General features: G+C 41.4%; 1 protein-coding gene and 1 long non-coding RNA gene across 5 annotated transcripts; one reads left to right on the top strand and one right to left on the bottom strand.

The window, feature by feature from the left end:
- Nucleotides 1-677: 677 nt before the first annotated feature.
- On the bottom strand, nucleotides 678-13,811 carry MDM2 (MDM2 proto-oncogene). Of its 4 annotated transcripts, none has more exons than XM_062613690.1 (12): nucleotides 13,662-13,811; nucleotides 13,216-13,304; nucleotides 13,037-13,109; nucleotides 10,871-10,945; nucleotides 10,378-10,511; nucleotides 10,186-10,235; nucleotides 8,899-8,963; nucleotides 8,654-8,747; nucleotides 5,960-6,120; nucleotides 4,504-4,659; nucleotides 3,197-3,274; nucleotides 678-1,564 (listed from the first exon to the last, which is right to left on the bottom strand). In XM_062613690.1, the coding sequence occupies exons 3-12, from the start codon at nucleotides 13,103-13,105 to the stop codon at nucleotides 995-997; spliced, it is 1,452 nt and encodes a 483-aa protein (XP_062469674.1). In that variant the 5' UTR covers nucleotides 13,106-13,109; nucleotides 13,216-13,304; nucleotides 13,662-13,811; the 3' UTR covers nucleotides 678-994. The 4 variants fall into 4 exon arrangements, with proteins under 4 accessions (XP_062469674.1, XP_062469677.1, XP_062469676.1 ...); XM_062613693.1 differs by having other exon boundaries at nucleotides 5,960-6,117; XM_062613692.1 differs by lacking the exon at nucleotides 13,216-13,304 and having other exon boundaries at nucleotides 13,662-13,807.
- Nucleotides 13,812-13,946: 135 nt separating this feature from the next.
- LOC134161137 (uncharacterized) lies at nucleotides 13,947-15,719 on the top strand. The gene is made up of 2 exons (XR_009963846.1): nucleotides 13,947-14,299; nucleotides 14,722-15,719. It is a non-coding gene; the product is annotated as an uncharacterized LOC134161137 (long non-coding RNA).
- The last annotated feature ends 1,299 nt before the right edge of the window (nucleotides 15,720-17,018 follow it).

Here is a 17,018-nt window from a genome sequence, read left to right as displayed (position 1 = left end):
CTCCCAAAATCCTCACAAGAGATAAAACCTGTGCAAACTGGCAAGACTACTGAATTTAAACTGCCTGTGAACAAGAAGCACACAGCTTGTTTCTTCAGGGGGACTTTTTTTTCCCTTACTATTTTTATGCACACAAACACAGTCATCACGCTGCAATGCTCTACTCCTAAAGTCAGAAACAGTGCAGAAAAAGAATACAACTGTCCCCCAGTATTGCCTGACTTGACATGCCATAGCATCTCCTTCATTTACCTTCCCTGTCCAAGTCTTTTCTCATACTGCTAAAGTAAGAACCGGGGTAGTGCAGATCTCCAAACCTCCACAGCATTTCAAAAGCCACTTTCTCAGGGCATTTAGGAGGTAACTGTAAGACTGAACTTGGATCAATGACTCCTCAGAATATACACAGCTGTGACATTTACAACAGATGCGACTCGTGTCTATTCCCAAAACCTTGAATCTGTTTCTATCCCATCTTCCTAGTAAGATCTCCCTTGTAACTTGACTATTTGGAAGAATACAAGTTTTGGGAATGAGGGAGACAAAATTCTGTTTATTTTATTGACCGATTTAGAGGGTTGTGACTGAGCCGGGCATCTTCACCAGGCACAGATAATCTAGAGACTTCTATCTTAAGAGGAACTCACACAAACAAACACTTCAACATGCCTCTCCTCTTATAATCACTGAATTGGAGATTTAATGTATTTAACTCAGTAGAACAAATGTCACTAACTAGTATGGAACACAAAACACTTGGAGAAGCAGGTAGTTCACAGGAATTGGTTATTTCTACTGAGGCATTTAAAACCTTAAACTTAGGAATATTAGGCTAACCTCTTACCAACTTCAGTGCATTTATGTCAGCAATCACTTTTCATAGCAAATGTAAAGACAACCTTTAATATTAATTTCCAATATGCATACAAAAATAGTTTCTTACTCTCTTAACCAGTTTATGAAGTTCTTTTGCTGCTTTCCACTCAACATCCTTCTAACTGAAATAAGTCAGCACAATCATCTGGATAGGCTGTCTGCACACTGGACAGGGCTTGTTCCTCTTCTTCAGTTTCCTGGCACACGTAAAACACGACATGAGGTGTCCCGTTTTGCCATGCACTATGCAGCCATTTTTGGGTCTGCTCTGACATATGACACAGGGCTCTATGCTGGTAACAGGCAGGCTGGATTCCATGCTCTCCTCTTTGTCTTGCCTTTCTGTCTTCTCAGGTTCCTTACAGTCCTCCTGGCTGCTACAAAACATGCTGCTCGATGTTGATGGCTGGGAGTAATCTTCACTTTCCTGGGACTCAGAAATTTGCACTGCTTTTTCCTCACTCTCTTCCACAGCTGGCTCTTTATCTTCAGTCATTTTCACTTTCTTGCAGTCAGGAACATCAAAACCTTCTTCAGACTCTCGAGGGGGGGAACTTTCAAATTTGCTCTTTTCTAGCTTATCACTCTTTTCTTCTGGAAGCCAGTCCTCACGAACAGCCCAGCATCTGTGGCAATGGCATGGAAGTGGAGGATTCATTTCGCTGCATTTGGGACACTTCCAGTAATCCTTTAGGGAATTAAAGGTTGGAACAGCTTAAGCTACTTGGAATACAACTGAAGTATGCAGAAGTTATAAACAATTTATTACTGCCAAAATAATAGCTCAAGATATCTAGTGACTTGTTTATACTTTAAGAATTCCACTTACTGTTTGGCCTCATTTTACCTTTCTAGATTAAAATAATCTTGATTTTAAAACAATTCTCAGACTTTCTTTATGCAGTAGACTGTTGAAATAAGAAGAGGTAGAGCAATAATGACTTATCATTCCTTATGCAAAAAATGAAGAAACCAGTCCACGAAAATCTTTTTGGAGAACCTCATGAAAAACTTATTTCTGACTAAATGGTCACCATTTCCATTATTTTCAACAATGGGCTTCTTCTTAAACAGAAACTACAAGATCGAAGAGTCATTTTCTAGCAGGATGCTAAACTGGTGATGTGCAAAACGGCCAGGCGAGGGCACTGTGATACAACAGTAGTAGAGACTACAGACATTTAAAAAGGGAAAAAAAAAAACAAACCATCATTCTCTCAGTTTACTCCATAGCTACACTGAAAACAAGCCACGGCCTCTTTAAAAACACACTTCATTTTTTAAGGAGAAAGACCCTTCTTAAAACAATGTACGTCATAGGGGGAACAAAACCAAAACCAAATCAAACCAGAAGGTATTTAGAAAAGTCAAAAGACTCTTTGTTTTATTCCTGAATAACATCGAAGACATCAAAAGCTTAAAAACCCCAATCCTAATTCCTAAGAATAACACAGAGCTGTATTTTTCCATCCAGAGGCATTGACGGTTTTAGACGGTGGCTTACTCCATGTTGTACACACATAGGAAAGCCGCTCAGTCCCACAGACCATCAAGGGGCTGGAATGCTTCAGACAGCTTTGGATAACAGCTTTATTCATGCTTTGACTGTCAAAAGCAAATACAGACATACACTGCATTTTAAGCCTAGTGTGTGCTTTTTTCACATACATCTACATACTCTGCCTCAAACCTCGGAACTGCTTCCCACATTTCAAGAAGGGTCTCACAGGATTTAGAAAAAGCCTCAAAATCTTTTAAATCTTACAATACTGTTCTGAAAATAGATTTCCCTTCATATCTGTATGTTATAGAGTCATTCATTCAGGTTGGACAATAAAACTAGATCTTATGATTTCTAGGAAGAGGTTTTTAAATACACATCTAAGTTTGGTTTTGGTTTCTTTTTCCCTATTTTGTGCAAAAAGTCATATCTAGGCTCCATCTAATTTCCTCCCATTAAGACAGTGAAACCATAAATTAGTGTGATTCTTTTTTTAATGGATTAGGAAGCTTACTAAGACAAAAAAAAGAAGTGTGTGTGTATATATATACATATATATATATATATATATATATATATATATATATATATATATATATATATATATATATATATATACATATATATATATATATATATATATCAAGGATCCTTAATAATCCCATATTCAGTAATTAAAATACTGTCTTGGAATCTTCAAGCACAGAAGTCAAATTAATTCTAAAACCAGTAACTGGCAGCAACAGAATTCATCTACACTCCCTGATTTACTGTCAGTTCACCAACTTATGACACTTTGCCAGTCAAGGTTTTACTCACAGCTACAGAAATCTCTGGATCTTCATCAAATGAATCAGCATCGCTATCTTCATCCTGGTAAACAGTCAGCTGATATATCTGGTTTAAATAACAACAAAAAAAGTACTTATGTAGCTGGTTTGGGGCATTCAATTTAAAATCTGACAGATCTTTAGTGTGACAGATTTTCTGATAGACTTTCAATCAACTGCAGTAAGTAGCACACATATGTTAATTTATATTAGCAGGTTAACTCCACACAATCTGGTTTGGGGGAAGAAAATTCTCTTTCCACTTGTAACACAGTTTGAAGAAAAACACAGACTGAACAGACAGCACTGCTTTCTAGAGCGGAGGGGATCCTTCCCCTCTGGCTCAACACTGGTGAGGACACACACACCTGGAGTGCTGTGGCAAGCTCTGGGCTCCCCCACACATCAGATACAGAGCTACTGGAGAGATTCCAGTCAAGGGCCACATATTAATGTATGAAAGGAGCTCTTACACGAGTAAAGGCTCAGAGAGCTGTGTCTGCTCAGACTGAAGAAACCCCAGTGCAGCTCCACAGCACCATAACCTGGTGTACATCAGGACAGACAGTCCCATTCAGCCTCTCAAGCATCAGTCATGTACATTCCAGGCAAATTCTGCCTCTGGTATTTACCCAATCTTGCCATGAGCTGATTCACCTCTTTGATGTAACAGAAAACTAACCCAGAATAAAAAAATAATTTCCCGCTTCATTCTTAACACCTAGATCTCTTGAAAATGATGGTAATCACAATTTTACTCTTTTTGCTCCCCAACGAAAACTTCTAGAATAGTACTTCAACATCTCTATATGAAACATTCATGTTTATGGAGGCAAATGATTCAGAAATACCCCTTTGCAAATACTTACTAGGAAATTTCTTATTTGGTATCAAAAGTTTTATCAAAGCTCAACAAACACTTCTGCAATTAAGAACATAGAAACAGACTCTAGTACACACACTGCCATCAACTTCACCAGCCAGTGAATGAAGTTAAACCAACAGACTTCTCCAGGCTGTCGAGAGCCTACTTCAGAGCCCGGGGAAAGTCTCAGCACTGTCCTGGTTACTGCCTGGTGGGTTTAGCCAAATGCGCAGGCATATACTTTAATTTAATAAATTACAGGGTGCAGTTTAAGACATAGCACACAGAGTCCTGAAATACACCTGAAGTTACTGCTTCTTGTTGGGATCTCAACAAGAAGTATTCCTGTACCTTTCCCCCTCTCTCCAACCTCTGCCAGTCAAAAAAAAAAACAAAACCAAAACAAAACCCCCAACAAAACAAATTTATACCTCATCATCTTCATCCGTGAGCTCCTGCCCTTCTTCATTATGGCTATAATCTTCTGAATAAATAGACTCAACTTCAAACTCTACACTGAACTGGTCTGAAACAGAACTGTGGTCAAACCAGTCAGAGTTTTCACTTAAGGAACTGGCATCAAGATCCTGAAAAGAAAGAGAGCGCACACATTCAGCCTTACACTGCATGTCCATAACCAGTATTGTTAACATAGCTCCTATGATAAAACTGAAGTACTCAGTTTAATTAGCTATGGAAGAAAGGAGACCACTGCTGCTAGACAGAACATCTTTTCATACAATCATAAAATCATAGAATAGTTAGGGTTGGAAAGGACCTTAAGATCATCCAGTTCCAACCCCCTGTCATGGGGCAGGGACACCGTGGCTCTGTTCAACCTGGCCTTGAATACCACCAGGGATGAAGCATTTACAGCTTCCCTGGGCAACCCATTCCAGTGCCTCACCACCCTTACAGTAAAGAACTTCTTCCTTATATCCAATCTAAACTTCCCCCGTTTAAGTTTTAACCCGTTACCCCTTGTCCTATCATTACAGTACCTAAGGAAGAGTCCATCCCCAGCATCCCTATAGACCCTCTTCAGATACCGGAAGGCTGCTATGAGGTCTCCACGCAGCCTTCTCTTCTCTGCTTTATGAGCCAAACAAATTGTACATAGGTAAAGATAAAGCCAGATCTGAGAGCCTTTTGTCAGCTCTGTAATAAGAAGCTGTAGTCATCCTAGAGCCAGCTTAAACTCTGCAGCTACTGTTTCACAAAGGCTCTCCTAAAAAGTGAAAGAACAAATGCAAGAAGATGCTGTCTTTTGGCTGTGTGTCATTAAATTCTCTATTCTTGTCAACTTCAAGACAGCAGCTAAACAACTGTAAAAAAGCAAGAGTGAAGACACAGTATTAGTTCTATCAATTCAGAATACAGTGTATGACCAGGAATCCTGTTAGTTCAGCTCTTCATGACTTAATCTAACCACAGATTATTTACCTCAGTGTTTGCTGAAAACAACAATAAAAACCAGTAAAGGCTTGGAAAATGAACACAGCTCATCAAGGCAGTTACTACCACTGTACTGGAACTACCAACTATTCTGAATCACAGAATGTCTGTGAATGCTTTTATTCTCTTAGCATTGTAAGCAATATTTATTTTACAACATAAAATCTATCTGACATGTTTTCAATACTCTGCCAAGCAGGAAGAATCTGATTTTTTAAACTAAAAAGAACACTAACAGTTATCGTTCAACTTTGTCAGCAGATGTATGTAAGACTCCACTCTACCCACACATCAACTTTCAGCCCCTTTACTCTCCCCAGACACTGCTGAAGGCACTACTGCTTTTAATTAGAACCATAATGTTTGAAGATGGATCATCTGCACTTCCAGTATCTGCATAATTTGTACCACAAAGAAGATATTTTGACTTACAGGGATGAAGAGTGAATCTGTGGAACTGCTGCTATTGCTTCTTTCACGGCACAGACCACTGACTACACACCATGAGAGACTTTCATCAAACGTCAATGAAATGCTGTCCGACTTGCGTCGTTTTCTTCTGTTGTTGTGTAGATCATCTGAAGAATCTTCTTCTGGGCATATCCAAGAATTTTTATTAGTCAAAAAGCACCTATGCTATGTGCAGTTTTTACTACTTAAAATATTAAAACTTAAAATACAAATTTACTTAGATAAGAATTTAAGAAAAATAAAGTCATTCAGCATAATTTTATGGGGCGGAAAAATGTAAAGGCACCGAAAGTTTAGTAACAGTAAAGAACGTGAAAATAGCAACATTCCTGAAACCAGTTTTTCAGGGACTGGCTTTTCCCACTTGTCCCATCAGCACAGCCTGTAAATGGCACCTTCCAGATGCTGGAAATAACGATGATGTAATTAAGTTTGGAAGCATTTTTACTCCATTTCACACATGACGCATTAAACCCACCCTAATTTTAATACAGTTAGGATCTTAATTGTCCCAGCAACCTTTACAGTCAGTAGACAGAAAGGTACTTTCAGAGGGCTTAAGTCCATCCCAGAATTTTCAGGGAGACAGAGTGACTAGCTCCCAGGTCACATGCATACAAAGGGCCTCAGGCTGTGCAAGGTAAATTCAGGTTTAAGTTCCAGGCACCTTAACAAATCTATCAGTTAACAGTTGCACTGTAATTTTATCTACTCAGCAGGATTTTTGTAACAAACCATTATGACTTCCACCATGCACTGGCAAGGAAATCTTCAAGGCATACTATGGTAAACAGAACTCTGAGAACACTGCTTTAAGCTGTGCTTATTAAAGATGCTCAATTTGAAGGCCAAAAGACAGTGCTTTTTAAATACATCATGTTTTGAAATGACCACCTACAGCATCAGGAGTAGGGGGACAGAACTTTAGGCACGGGTAAGTCAAACTTCAGCTCCACTGACTTTCAGAGTGTTTGTAAGAAACAATTTTACTAAAAACGGCACTGCAAAGTCAGTATGTAAGTGCAGCTGAGTGAACCCCCCCCCAAAGAGGCCTCATAACTTGTCTCAAGAGATTTGGGTAAGAGCCTGCTGCCCCCTCCAGGGGCCTTCTGCACCCACCCCTTACTGGCCAGCTTCTCCCTTGCTTTGCAAAATACACCCTGACAATCCACGAGTCTTCAAGTGTTGAATCTTTCATTGTAAAAGAAAAGAGAACGAAACACTTGTACATACTTTGAGACTTCTCTTACTTTCCCTTGGTGCTTCTTGGCTCAGCCCCTCTCTTTTCTTTTTCCGCCCTGAGAGCCCCACCAAATTTGGTGCCCCCAGGCCCAAGGGTTGCTCCTGTCCATCGTTGTCCTCATTTAGTTGTCATGGCTCCATGCTGTACTGATATTGTACCACCACAAGGTTTCTATACACTATGTAAGCGGCTCCAAAGGAGCCGCTACCATCCCAATTTAACAAGAATAGTGGTTTAAAAGGAAGATTTCCTATAAATTAGAAAAAAAGTGTATATAAAAACACTATATTAAAAGAACCTTTAAGGTTGCAACAAACCAATAAATGGATGCAAAGACAAGAGTTAATAATCAAACCTACAATAAGTAAGCACAACAGAGGACCTTATGTGCTCTGGGTGATGCTTAAATATTACAGGTTGTGATGCTTAACTGAAGCTTTCCATCCCTTCATCAGCTTTTGTTACAACATTAAAACGTTCTTTTAATGTAGTGCAAACCGCTCAGCAATGCAGCACAGTGTTTGGACTGTAACAGTAGCCTACAATGAACACAAAAAAATACTACACAACAGCTGAGGAACTGAAAAATGTTCCTGAGGAACTGTAACAGGGGAGATTCTATGCAGCAACAGATTATCACTGCCTGGGTAATTATAACCACCAAATTATGAGGTAGCAGAAGTGATGGAACAAACTAACGTAAGCAATTCCACAGAACAGTGCTTAAGTAGAACTGTAGAGAGCACTTCTATTGAGAAACTTGAAGTTATTCAAGTTTATGCTGATCAGCTTTTGTATTTGCTAATTATGGGAAGAAACAGTCCACATTTTTAAACTGTATTTGCCAGTGATTCTTGAATAACCACAGTAAATGGAAAGAAGAGAAAAATACAATGCTTAAGTCACCAGATGGTTTAGAAAGTGCTTCATGGATAGTCAGGTACCTAAACATACCCAAAATCGTCCCACATTACTACCAGACCTTTGATGTCGGCCACCAACTGAAATCCAATGAAAACTGGTTTTAGAGAGCAAACGGAATGTAAAGTTTTGTGGCTGTCTACAGAGGGAACTGAATGAATTTAATGACATCAGTCATTATAAAGAAGTGTTCTCATCACGAAGAGAACGCAACTGGTTAAGTCCTGCTGATGTGGACAAGTTTAACAGATCTGTGGAACAATTTATTCCATCATCTTACTAATGGTTTTAGAGATCCAAAGTGTAATGTGACACTAGAGCAATGCAAGGAATCCTGTATTTTCTTCTAGATGAAACATTTTGGTTTAGATGAATAGAGAAACATGAATAATATTTGTCAGCATCTTTCAAAGCCAGGAAGGCAACAGAATGTACTTCTTTTCCTACGTGGCCATGCTACTGAAAGCTCTGCACCATGAAAGTGCACGTACCAGATTCACTGTGTGTCCTCCTCCGAGAAGATGTAGTTGGTCGGGAAGTCACGTTTGATGAAGTCTGCTTCTCTTCCAACTCTTGCACAGATTCCTGGTTAACAGAAATACTGAGTAAGCCTGAGCATGAATAGGAGGTAAAAGGCTCAAATCAACTAACTGCATCTAAACCATTGACACCACCATGCAAAACTAAACAGATTTTACAATAAGAACATTTATTAATTAAAAAAAAAAGAAATCACCTTAAGAATATTTTCTTCCAGCTGAAGCCTTGCATCATCCTCAGGTGTGTTAGCAAGTGTAGAGTCTGAAATCAAATCAAACCAAAACCCATATTAGAACACAGCAGAAGTCAATTTCAGGCTCAAAAACATTAGAATAAAAGCAAGGGAAAAATAAATGTTAACTGCACACAGCATTTGCAAAGCAGAACGTACAACCCATTTGCCATTTTGCAAAAATGGAAAAAATAACCCTATTCTTTTGCTTTTCAGCTGTGTGCACCACTTGGCCTGTAACATAACTGAAGTGGGAAAGCGTGAACAAAAAAGAAATCTCAGCCATAAAGTAGCTCAGTTTTATTAGAAGCGCCTTCAAATGAAGGCTGTGCATTAGCTGATTCTGATTTTGTATCTGATTCTGCAGGTACAAAAGGATATTAGGCAAGAAATATTTTACACTTCTTTGGAGAAGTATACTAGCTATAGTCTTATGGGAACACTGAATTAAAAAGACACAAAATAAAAGAAAAATTCTTGTTAATTATATATGCTTACTACCAGACAGACCCTGAACGATCTTTCAAGAATTTGAGAAGTAATTTCAGTTTGCAAGCATAACAGTAAGAGATAATAAAGAAAGCACGTTTCCCATCTTCAGCAGCTGAACTGCTTTTAGGCAGTATCAGAAACAAAGGATGTCTTAACATGGATTTAGAAGCCAGTTTACAGAATGGTTTCCACTGTTTAACTTCGAGTTCGCTCCCTGTGTTAGTCAAAAATTACAGCTATATTGAACTTTTTTGCACTGCAGGAAAGATGACTGTATGGAACAATTCTACACTTATAGAGTGTCTAACGACCAAGTAATCACAAACTACTCTTTAAAGCATACAGATCTTTTGAAACAGGACTCTGTAGCTGAGGGTGACCAGTTCTAAATGCACTCCACATACAGTTTTGAAAATTAAACCAGAACACTGTAACAGAAAGAATAAGAAGCATCTGCCCTGACTTCCTAACTGGCACAAGTTCAAGATGATAACTTTTCATATTAAAACCTTTTCTGCTGTTGAGGGCTTTATCTGTAAGAAAAACAAGCAAACAACTAATTTTCCAATTGTGTCCTCTGGGCTCAGCTCTGAATGTGTTTGTTCTGGTTCCAGTCCAACAAAATTACCCAAACACTGTTCCCTTTTTCTTCTCCAGAAGAAAGAGTGTTTGCTTTGATTCACTATTTGTGACTGATCTGGGCAGTACTATGTAAAGCCTTTTAGCTAATTATGGAGAAATTCTCCCAGACTAGCTTACCTTGTTGATTGACTGCTATCAGATTTCTGGAAATCATTGAATATAGTCTCCTTAGATGGGGACAAAAAAAGATGTTGCAAGTTAACTACACGTAATTATAAAAGAAAGCTTACCATCTTTGAAGATGCAAAGAGTTTAGAAAGGCCATATGCATTATGTTCTCCAGACTTTCCAAAAAGAATCCTGTTTTACCTGTGCTCTTTTACTGAAAAGCTTGTTACTCCAAATAAATCCCCCAGGAGATCATTTGCACAGTGTACAATATGTTGCTGTTTTTCATCATATAACTGTTTAGACATAATATATTGTCCAAGATAGAATATTACCTGTAAAATAAACAATATACAAAGACATTAAATACCCAGGTTCTGTTGTTTTAAGAGAAAACACATTAAATTCATTGACATTTGCTTTTCTCACTTTGATTCCCTAAAACTCCCTGAGCTGCGATTTTCATCTGTCCTTTATCCCCAAGAACTCTGCTATTCTGCTCACCACCAGATAGATTTGTTCAGATTTTGAAACTGACTAAACAGCACCTGACAATTTGGCAGAATACAACCAATCCATTGCCTCTGTGTCTTCTAGACAAGCTTTGAACTACACAGTCCTATCCCACCCCCTCACCTGTTCATGCAAAACAAAAGAACAGGCTATTCACTGTGGTCTACCAAAAAGTTCTCACCTCCTTCATAGTAAAAGTGTCCTTTTCTGCACCAGCTAACTTTAACAACTTCAACAACAGTGGCTTTGGCTTAACCTGTGTGCAGAAGAAGAAAAACAGTATGCACCAATTATTCACCAAACAAAATTCTTCATACAGGTTGGCTTCCACCTTCTCTATTAATCTGATATATAAACACACATTAAAATCTATCTATATCCAAGTTATTTTTGCAAAGTTAAACTTAAAAGAAAATAACACAAACCTAAGCATACTAAATTCCCATACACATCTTAATAGCCCCCAATCTTTCACTGGTACACACATACTCTTGATTTTAGCCTCAGGATTCCTTTGGTAGCTCCACAGATCTAGGTGCTGGGGAATTCAGCTCCACTCCTTTAGTCACAACACTGACTCCCAAAGGGGAGGAAGGTAAATGAACCTTTCCGACTGGCAGATCCATAATGCAAGTCATGAAGTAAAACACTGGTCCACCTCTTTCCCTAGTCTCTTCCTTTCTGGGGCTGCTTTACCTCTGAAGACTTTTCTCAGCTGGGGTAAGCACACACCTTGTGCTGTCCATCATAATTCAATTACTCCTACCTCCACAATGGCCTCCCACACACTCACTGTGCCAGCAGAGCTGTATCTGCAGTCAGTTTATGAAAAATTTTGAGGTAGAGGAGGGAAAAGTTAAAAATTTTTCTTTTGCTCCTCCTGGTCAGAGCAATGTCCTAGTCCCAGTCACTGCACTGTTCCACAAATGTCTGTGCCAGTACTAGTTCAGGACACGAGAACAAGCTGCACAGGCTGCCACAACTGCAAAGAAAATGCCTGTGGAGCCACTAGACAGTTCCCAGTGCAGTATATTTAACAATAGCATAATAATTCTCAGAATAAGCTAATATTCGCTATCCTAACATGTTCCCTAAAATAAAACAAATTCTAGGAAGTACACATTTTATAGAAAAGTGTGAATAATCATGAAATTATCATGAGTATCATAAAAATGTCATGAATACCAAAAAGTATCATGAAACAAGGACTGAACGCTTTTGGGGGAGGGGGTGGGGACAACTTCCATACATTCCATTTCAAGTATCTGCTAAAATCAACATTAAGCTTTAGTGCATTAACAAGAGATGAGTTGCAAGTATCACACATAGCTAAAACAATAAAAAACCTTGTGGACCTTAAAAGTCTATTCACTGCTTCCTAAATGCTGAATTATTTAGAGCATGGGGCATATACATTACAGTTCCATAAAGGAAGCAAACAGTAGTTTATGAAACTGATAAAGACATCTAAGCACAGGAAGGCAAAGCAGAGTTCCAGATCTTCGAATCCACAACTAGACCCAAGGGTACAGATCCTTTTACTCCCTAACCCTCTCTCCCTAGCTCCTGCAATTATGAAGCCCTTCTGTGAAGCAGATATGACAGCAGACAGTTAGCATCACTATTATGATGATTTAAAACCAGCAAGAAACAAACGGAAAACCAAACAACCAAAAAAACCCCCAACTTTGAACAGCCTGCTGCTGTTACTTCACTTTTTTGAAGTTCTGCTATCAGCCTACACTTTTAAGCTTCACCCTTCTTGTAAAGTTCCACTTCAACGTCAGTGCACACATGCCGGTTTTAATTCGTGTGTCTGCTCTAACACAGGCTTCTGTCCTGGAAAAACTTACACAGAGCCCAGGGAAGCAGAAACGTCCTGAAAGCCTGGATATGCAGAGCCATAAACACAAGCGAAGACTCTTCTTACAAACTACATTATGAATTCCAGTAGAACAGAAAATGAAAATGCCAAATTCGAAACCCTTCACTTGTAATTACAAGATCATTTAAAAAACATTTTGCATTACAGAGATTTTCCACAATTCTTCAGTTATGAAGTGCTAACATGATCAAATCGGACCGTAAGATTTTTTTTTCATTAAAAGCAAGCAACCTGACCATCACGTGCCTCCAGGAAACGGGGTCTAGACCTGAACCATCACCTCCAACTCTCAGCCACGAATCAGACAGATCTGCTTCACAATTACAGAATCAAAGAGGCCCATCTTCACCGGATTGCCTGGCTTTTCTCTAACCACAGCTCGCCGAGCACCACATCGCTTCTGAATTAGCAGATAAAAACTGCAAAAAGCGGGAAAAACTCGCGTCCAACAGAGCTACTGACCAGCGCCTCTTGCTCCGAAGCGGTGACAGAAGAGGCATCCATAAGGGACGACATCTCGGTATTGCACATTTGCCTGCAATAAAAACAGAACAACGTTAGAAGGGGGACACACAGCCACACAACCCAGGTCCCCCCGCAGTGGGCGCGACGCTCCGACGACCCCGGCGAGGTCCACTCACCTCGGTGGCCTCGTCCAGCCCACACGCCAGACTCCGGCGCCAGGTATCTGGACCTAGTCGGGTCTGGGCAGGCCGGGCTTTATATAGCGCTGCCAGGAGGAGGCAAGTCGGGGCTTAGCTCCTTGGCCGGCTGCGGCCCGACATGCCTGAGCATGACCAGCAGAGGTGGTGCTGCAGAGTCACCGCGGGGGGGCAAGCGGGAGGGGGCCACTGCTGACTCACCATAGCCGCCGCCGCTACACGCCGTGAGGGGGGAAGAGGAGGGGGAGGAATGACGGCGAACAGGCGAAAGGCCCCGTCCCCCCGCTCTTCGCCCGCATCAGCCTCGCTCCCCCACGCGGCGCTCCAGCCGCCCCTCCCCCAGCCCCGAGGCCGCCCCACGCGAAAAGCGAGCCCTGAGCGCCCCCTCCGCCCCTGCCCCCAAGCGAGTCGGCATCCCCACGCACCGCCAGCCGCGCCCGCTCCGCTCCGCTGCCCGGCCCCCGGGGACCGGGGACACTACCACACCGCGACGCGGGCTGCCGCCAACGCCGCCATTTTGGCCGCCGAGCAGCGCGGACCGTTGGTCTCCGCAGCGCCCCCTAACGGGCTGGGGGCAACGGCCGCGGAGCCCCGCGCGCGGGTGTGAGGCGGCGGCCGGGAGGCAGGCGGGTGCGCGCCGCGGTGGCTACACTGCTCCCTGCGGGGTGGAGGGACTGAGGGCGAGCCCGCGGCGTCGGGCGGGACGGAACGGAACGGAACAGAACAGAACAGAACAGTGCCCGGGCCGAGGGACAAAGGGGGATAGGGCCTGGCAGCAGCTGGGACAGCAAGAGCCACGCCCAGGGTCCGTGGGAAGCAGAGGGCTCGGCCTGTGCTTTGCCGGTGGCTTTTTTTTGTTCTCATCTATGTCCCTCCTCATCTTGTCCATCGCCCGTTTTACCCCTTGCCCAGTGTTTATACGGTCAGTCCACGAAAACCGTCGGGTTGTGCTAAACAAAACATGTGGCTTGTGGAAGTGAAGAATTGAGACAGAGCTGGAGGAGCAGAGCCTGTTCCCCGCAACGAGTCTGCAAAGCGACGGATACCCACTGCCACTAAAAATGTAGGTTTTATCTGACTGCAGATGTCAAACAGCTCTGACTTCCCCTCAGACACATGGGGCAGTTCTGAGGAGCAGCCCTGGCTGCTTGGGACGAGGCCGGGCAGCCCCAGCCTGCTGGAGCCCTGCTTCTGAGCTCTGGTTCTGAAACATTAGCCTTGTTTGGGGATAAACAGCTGTGAGACTTGTGGTAGCAACCCTGTACTTCCGTAAATGCAGCTGCAGCATATGTTAGCTGCAGAAAACATTATAGGTGAGTTTATTTCAAGGCAGAAACTTCCTTAGAATACGCACAGATTCAGGGACACAATAATAAAAGTGTTGGTTGCCTGGCTAATATGTAATGACACTTTTGGATACTAGTTTTGATGTGCAATGATCATTTGTGCCTTTTCAGCTGGGGGTTTGTTTTCACTCTTATTTAGGAGGGGAAACTAAGATGAAACTTTACCTCCATAGAGAACTGGATGCTGTCATATGGTCCTGTATTCCTGTCATCTCCCATTCTATAATTCTGAGTATCTGCAGACTATTTGGAAGTATGCTATTTTGATAGGTGCTTATTACTTCAACTAGGACTGGTTAGTTTCTGGTGTGATTCCTGTTTATAATTCTCAGGTTTCTTCTTTGCCCATGGTGTCATTTTAAAATGATATTTGAATAGTGAAAAGATTTGTTAGAGAACATGAGCACTGCAGATAGATACTGTTTAAAGCTAGGCTAGAGCAGAGGGAGCATGATGCTAATTTCCCGTGACAACTAACTTGTCCAAACAAGCAGTGGATAAGTGCCTGGACATGTCTGTTAGCCAAATACAGATTCTCAGCAACCATTGCACCTTGTAAAAATTCCAGCAGTGGTTTGAATCTATATATTTGTGTGATGATGGATTTTCAAGATGAGTTTGTTATCCCAAAGCTCAAGGTCTAGTGAGGAACAGCCAAGAAGCTGCCAGAATTTTGCAGGGTGTGCTCTCTTCCTCTTAGAACTGGAATTTCAAGGCAAACAGAAATCTGGTTTAAGTGGAAAGTCCTGCTATAGGCAAAGTCAGGTTATCTGCTGCTTTCCACCCAGTATTCCAGTTCCTCAGATCCTTAGCTTCATCATTAGGAGGAAATTCCATCTACACAAAAATGCTAGAGGATCTAACCCAATGGCTACGCTCAGTTGATGTGACATTGAACAGCAGTATTATTGATGCTCAGTCTTGTCCTGATGTGGCATGAAGGGCATTTAATTCCTATACAAAATGCTTTTCCTGAACTGAAGCAAAACAAACCCAAAGTGTTTATGTCCTTCTCCCAAGACTGTATCACATTATTGAGCCATGTCTTAAGCATAGTGTCATTTTGCTAAGGGTTGCGTGGAAATTAATGTGCCTTTTAAATTAACAATAAATTTTCTACTGTGCAGGACTTCCAAACTGGCAACTATGACTTTCTTTTTCTAGTTCTCATCCGATAAGTATTTTGTGACCAATGACTTTGAGATTAAATTGGTATTCTTTAAATGATAACTTTCCTTGCTGATTCATTAACTGCAAAAGATTAAAAAAAAAAAAAACACAATCAGAACAAAGCAAAAAACAGTTTCGTCTTGATTTCTTTCAGTCTTCAAGGACAATCTTATCTCTTTTCTCAGACAGACTAATCTTGCGTAAGGGGAGGCTGTGAGTTGGTAAAATACGCTATCTGTGCTTGCTCAGGGAGATAGGGGATATTCTCTGACATGCAGTGCTGCTGCACTTCTGTCCCATTTGCCACTAATTTGTCACAAACACTGCACATGCTGTGGCATCAACATACATAATTATTTTCTTATGCTTGATAATTCAGGATAAGTATAATTAAAAAGTTTTACTTGAAGGGTGAGCAATAAGCTTGTACAGTTATGAGAGCTGACTTCCCCACTGGTTAAAGGTTGTAAAAGAAAAGGAGACATCACTATGGCAAGACTCCACCCGCGTGTATTATTCATAATCCTACAGAAAATACCTGGAGGAGATGTAGCTCAGCTGCCTTGACTGGAGATACTCACTTTACATTGTGGTTAACTAACATGGTACAAGACCCTTTTTAATATAAATTCAGATTCTAACTGCAAACATTTAATTTTTTAATGCTTGCAAACTAAATCATTTTCTGAGATGGATCTGGTCTACCTATAGATGTGTATGCCAGAGGAAAGATGGGTTGCTGTGCTGCAGGGGTGGACCGCTAAAGACTTCCATTTCAGGTTTTTTTGTTCCTCACTGTAATTTTTTCCCCTTTTTTCCCTACTCATCCTTTCCCAGCTGCTGCCAAGTCAGCATCCAGCACAGTCATGAAATACTGAAGTTCCCAGAAGCTGAACACAGGCATAGGAGGCCAGGGTTTGTCATATCTCATCTCTAACCCAGTTGCTGCTTCTTGACTATCAGATAGGTGACCCTCATGTGCTGCCTATCAACTTCTCCTTCACAGATAAAACCCATAATTTTTGAAAGAAAGCCCTTAGGCTTGCCTTACACTGTGCTGCTGTATCCTTTCTAAAGCCTTGACTGCATCTCTGTCAGTATGACACAAAACTCAGATCAGTCATGTGCTGCTGATTGTCAGGCACTGAAAGATAAAAGGATGGAGGAAAAAAGGATGCTGAACTGCAGCTGGGGCACGTGTGGCTCACTGGGGCTTTCTGCCAGGGCTGTCTGCTGCAGCCCTGACCCTGCATGCCAGACCTTGGG

Source organism: Pezoporus occidentalis, unplaced genomic scaffold (genome assembly GCF_034315485.1).
Source record: "Pezoporus occidentalis ecotype Australia unplaced genomic scaffold, CSIRO_AGI_Poc_V1 ctg17, whole genome shotgun sequence".
Taxonomy (NCBI): Eukaryota; Metazoa; Chordata; class Aves; order Psittaciformes; family Psittacidae; genus Pezoporus; species Pezoporus occidentalis.
The sequence above is the reverse complement of the archived record's forward strand: the minus strand, read 5'-3'. Positions and strand labels throughout refer to the sequence as shown.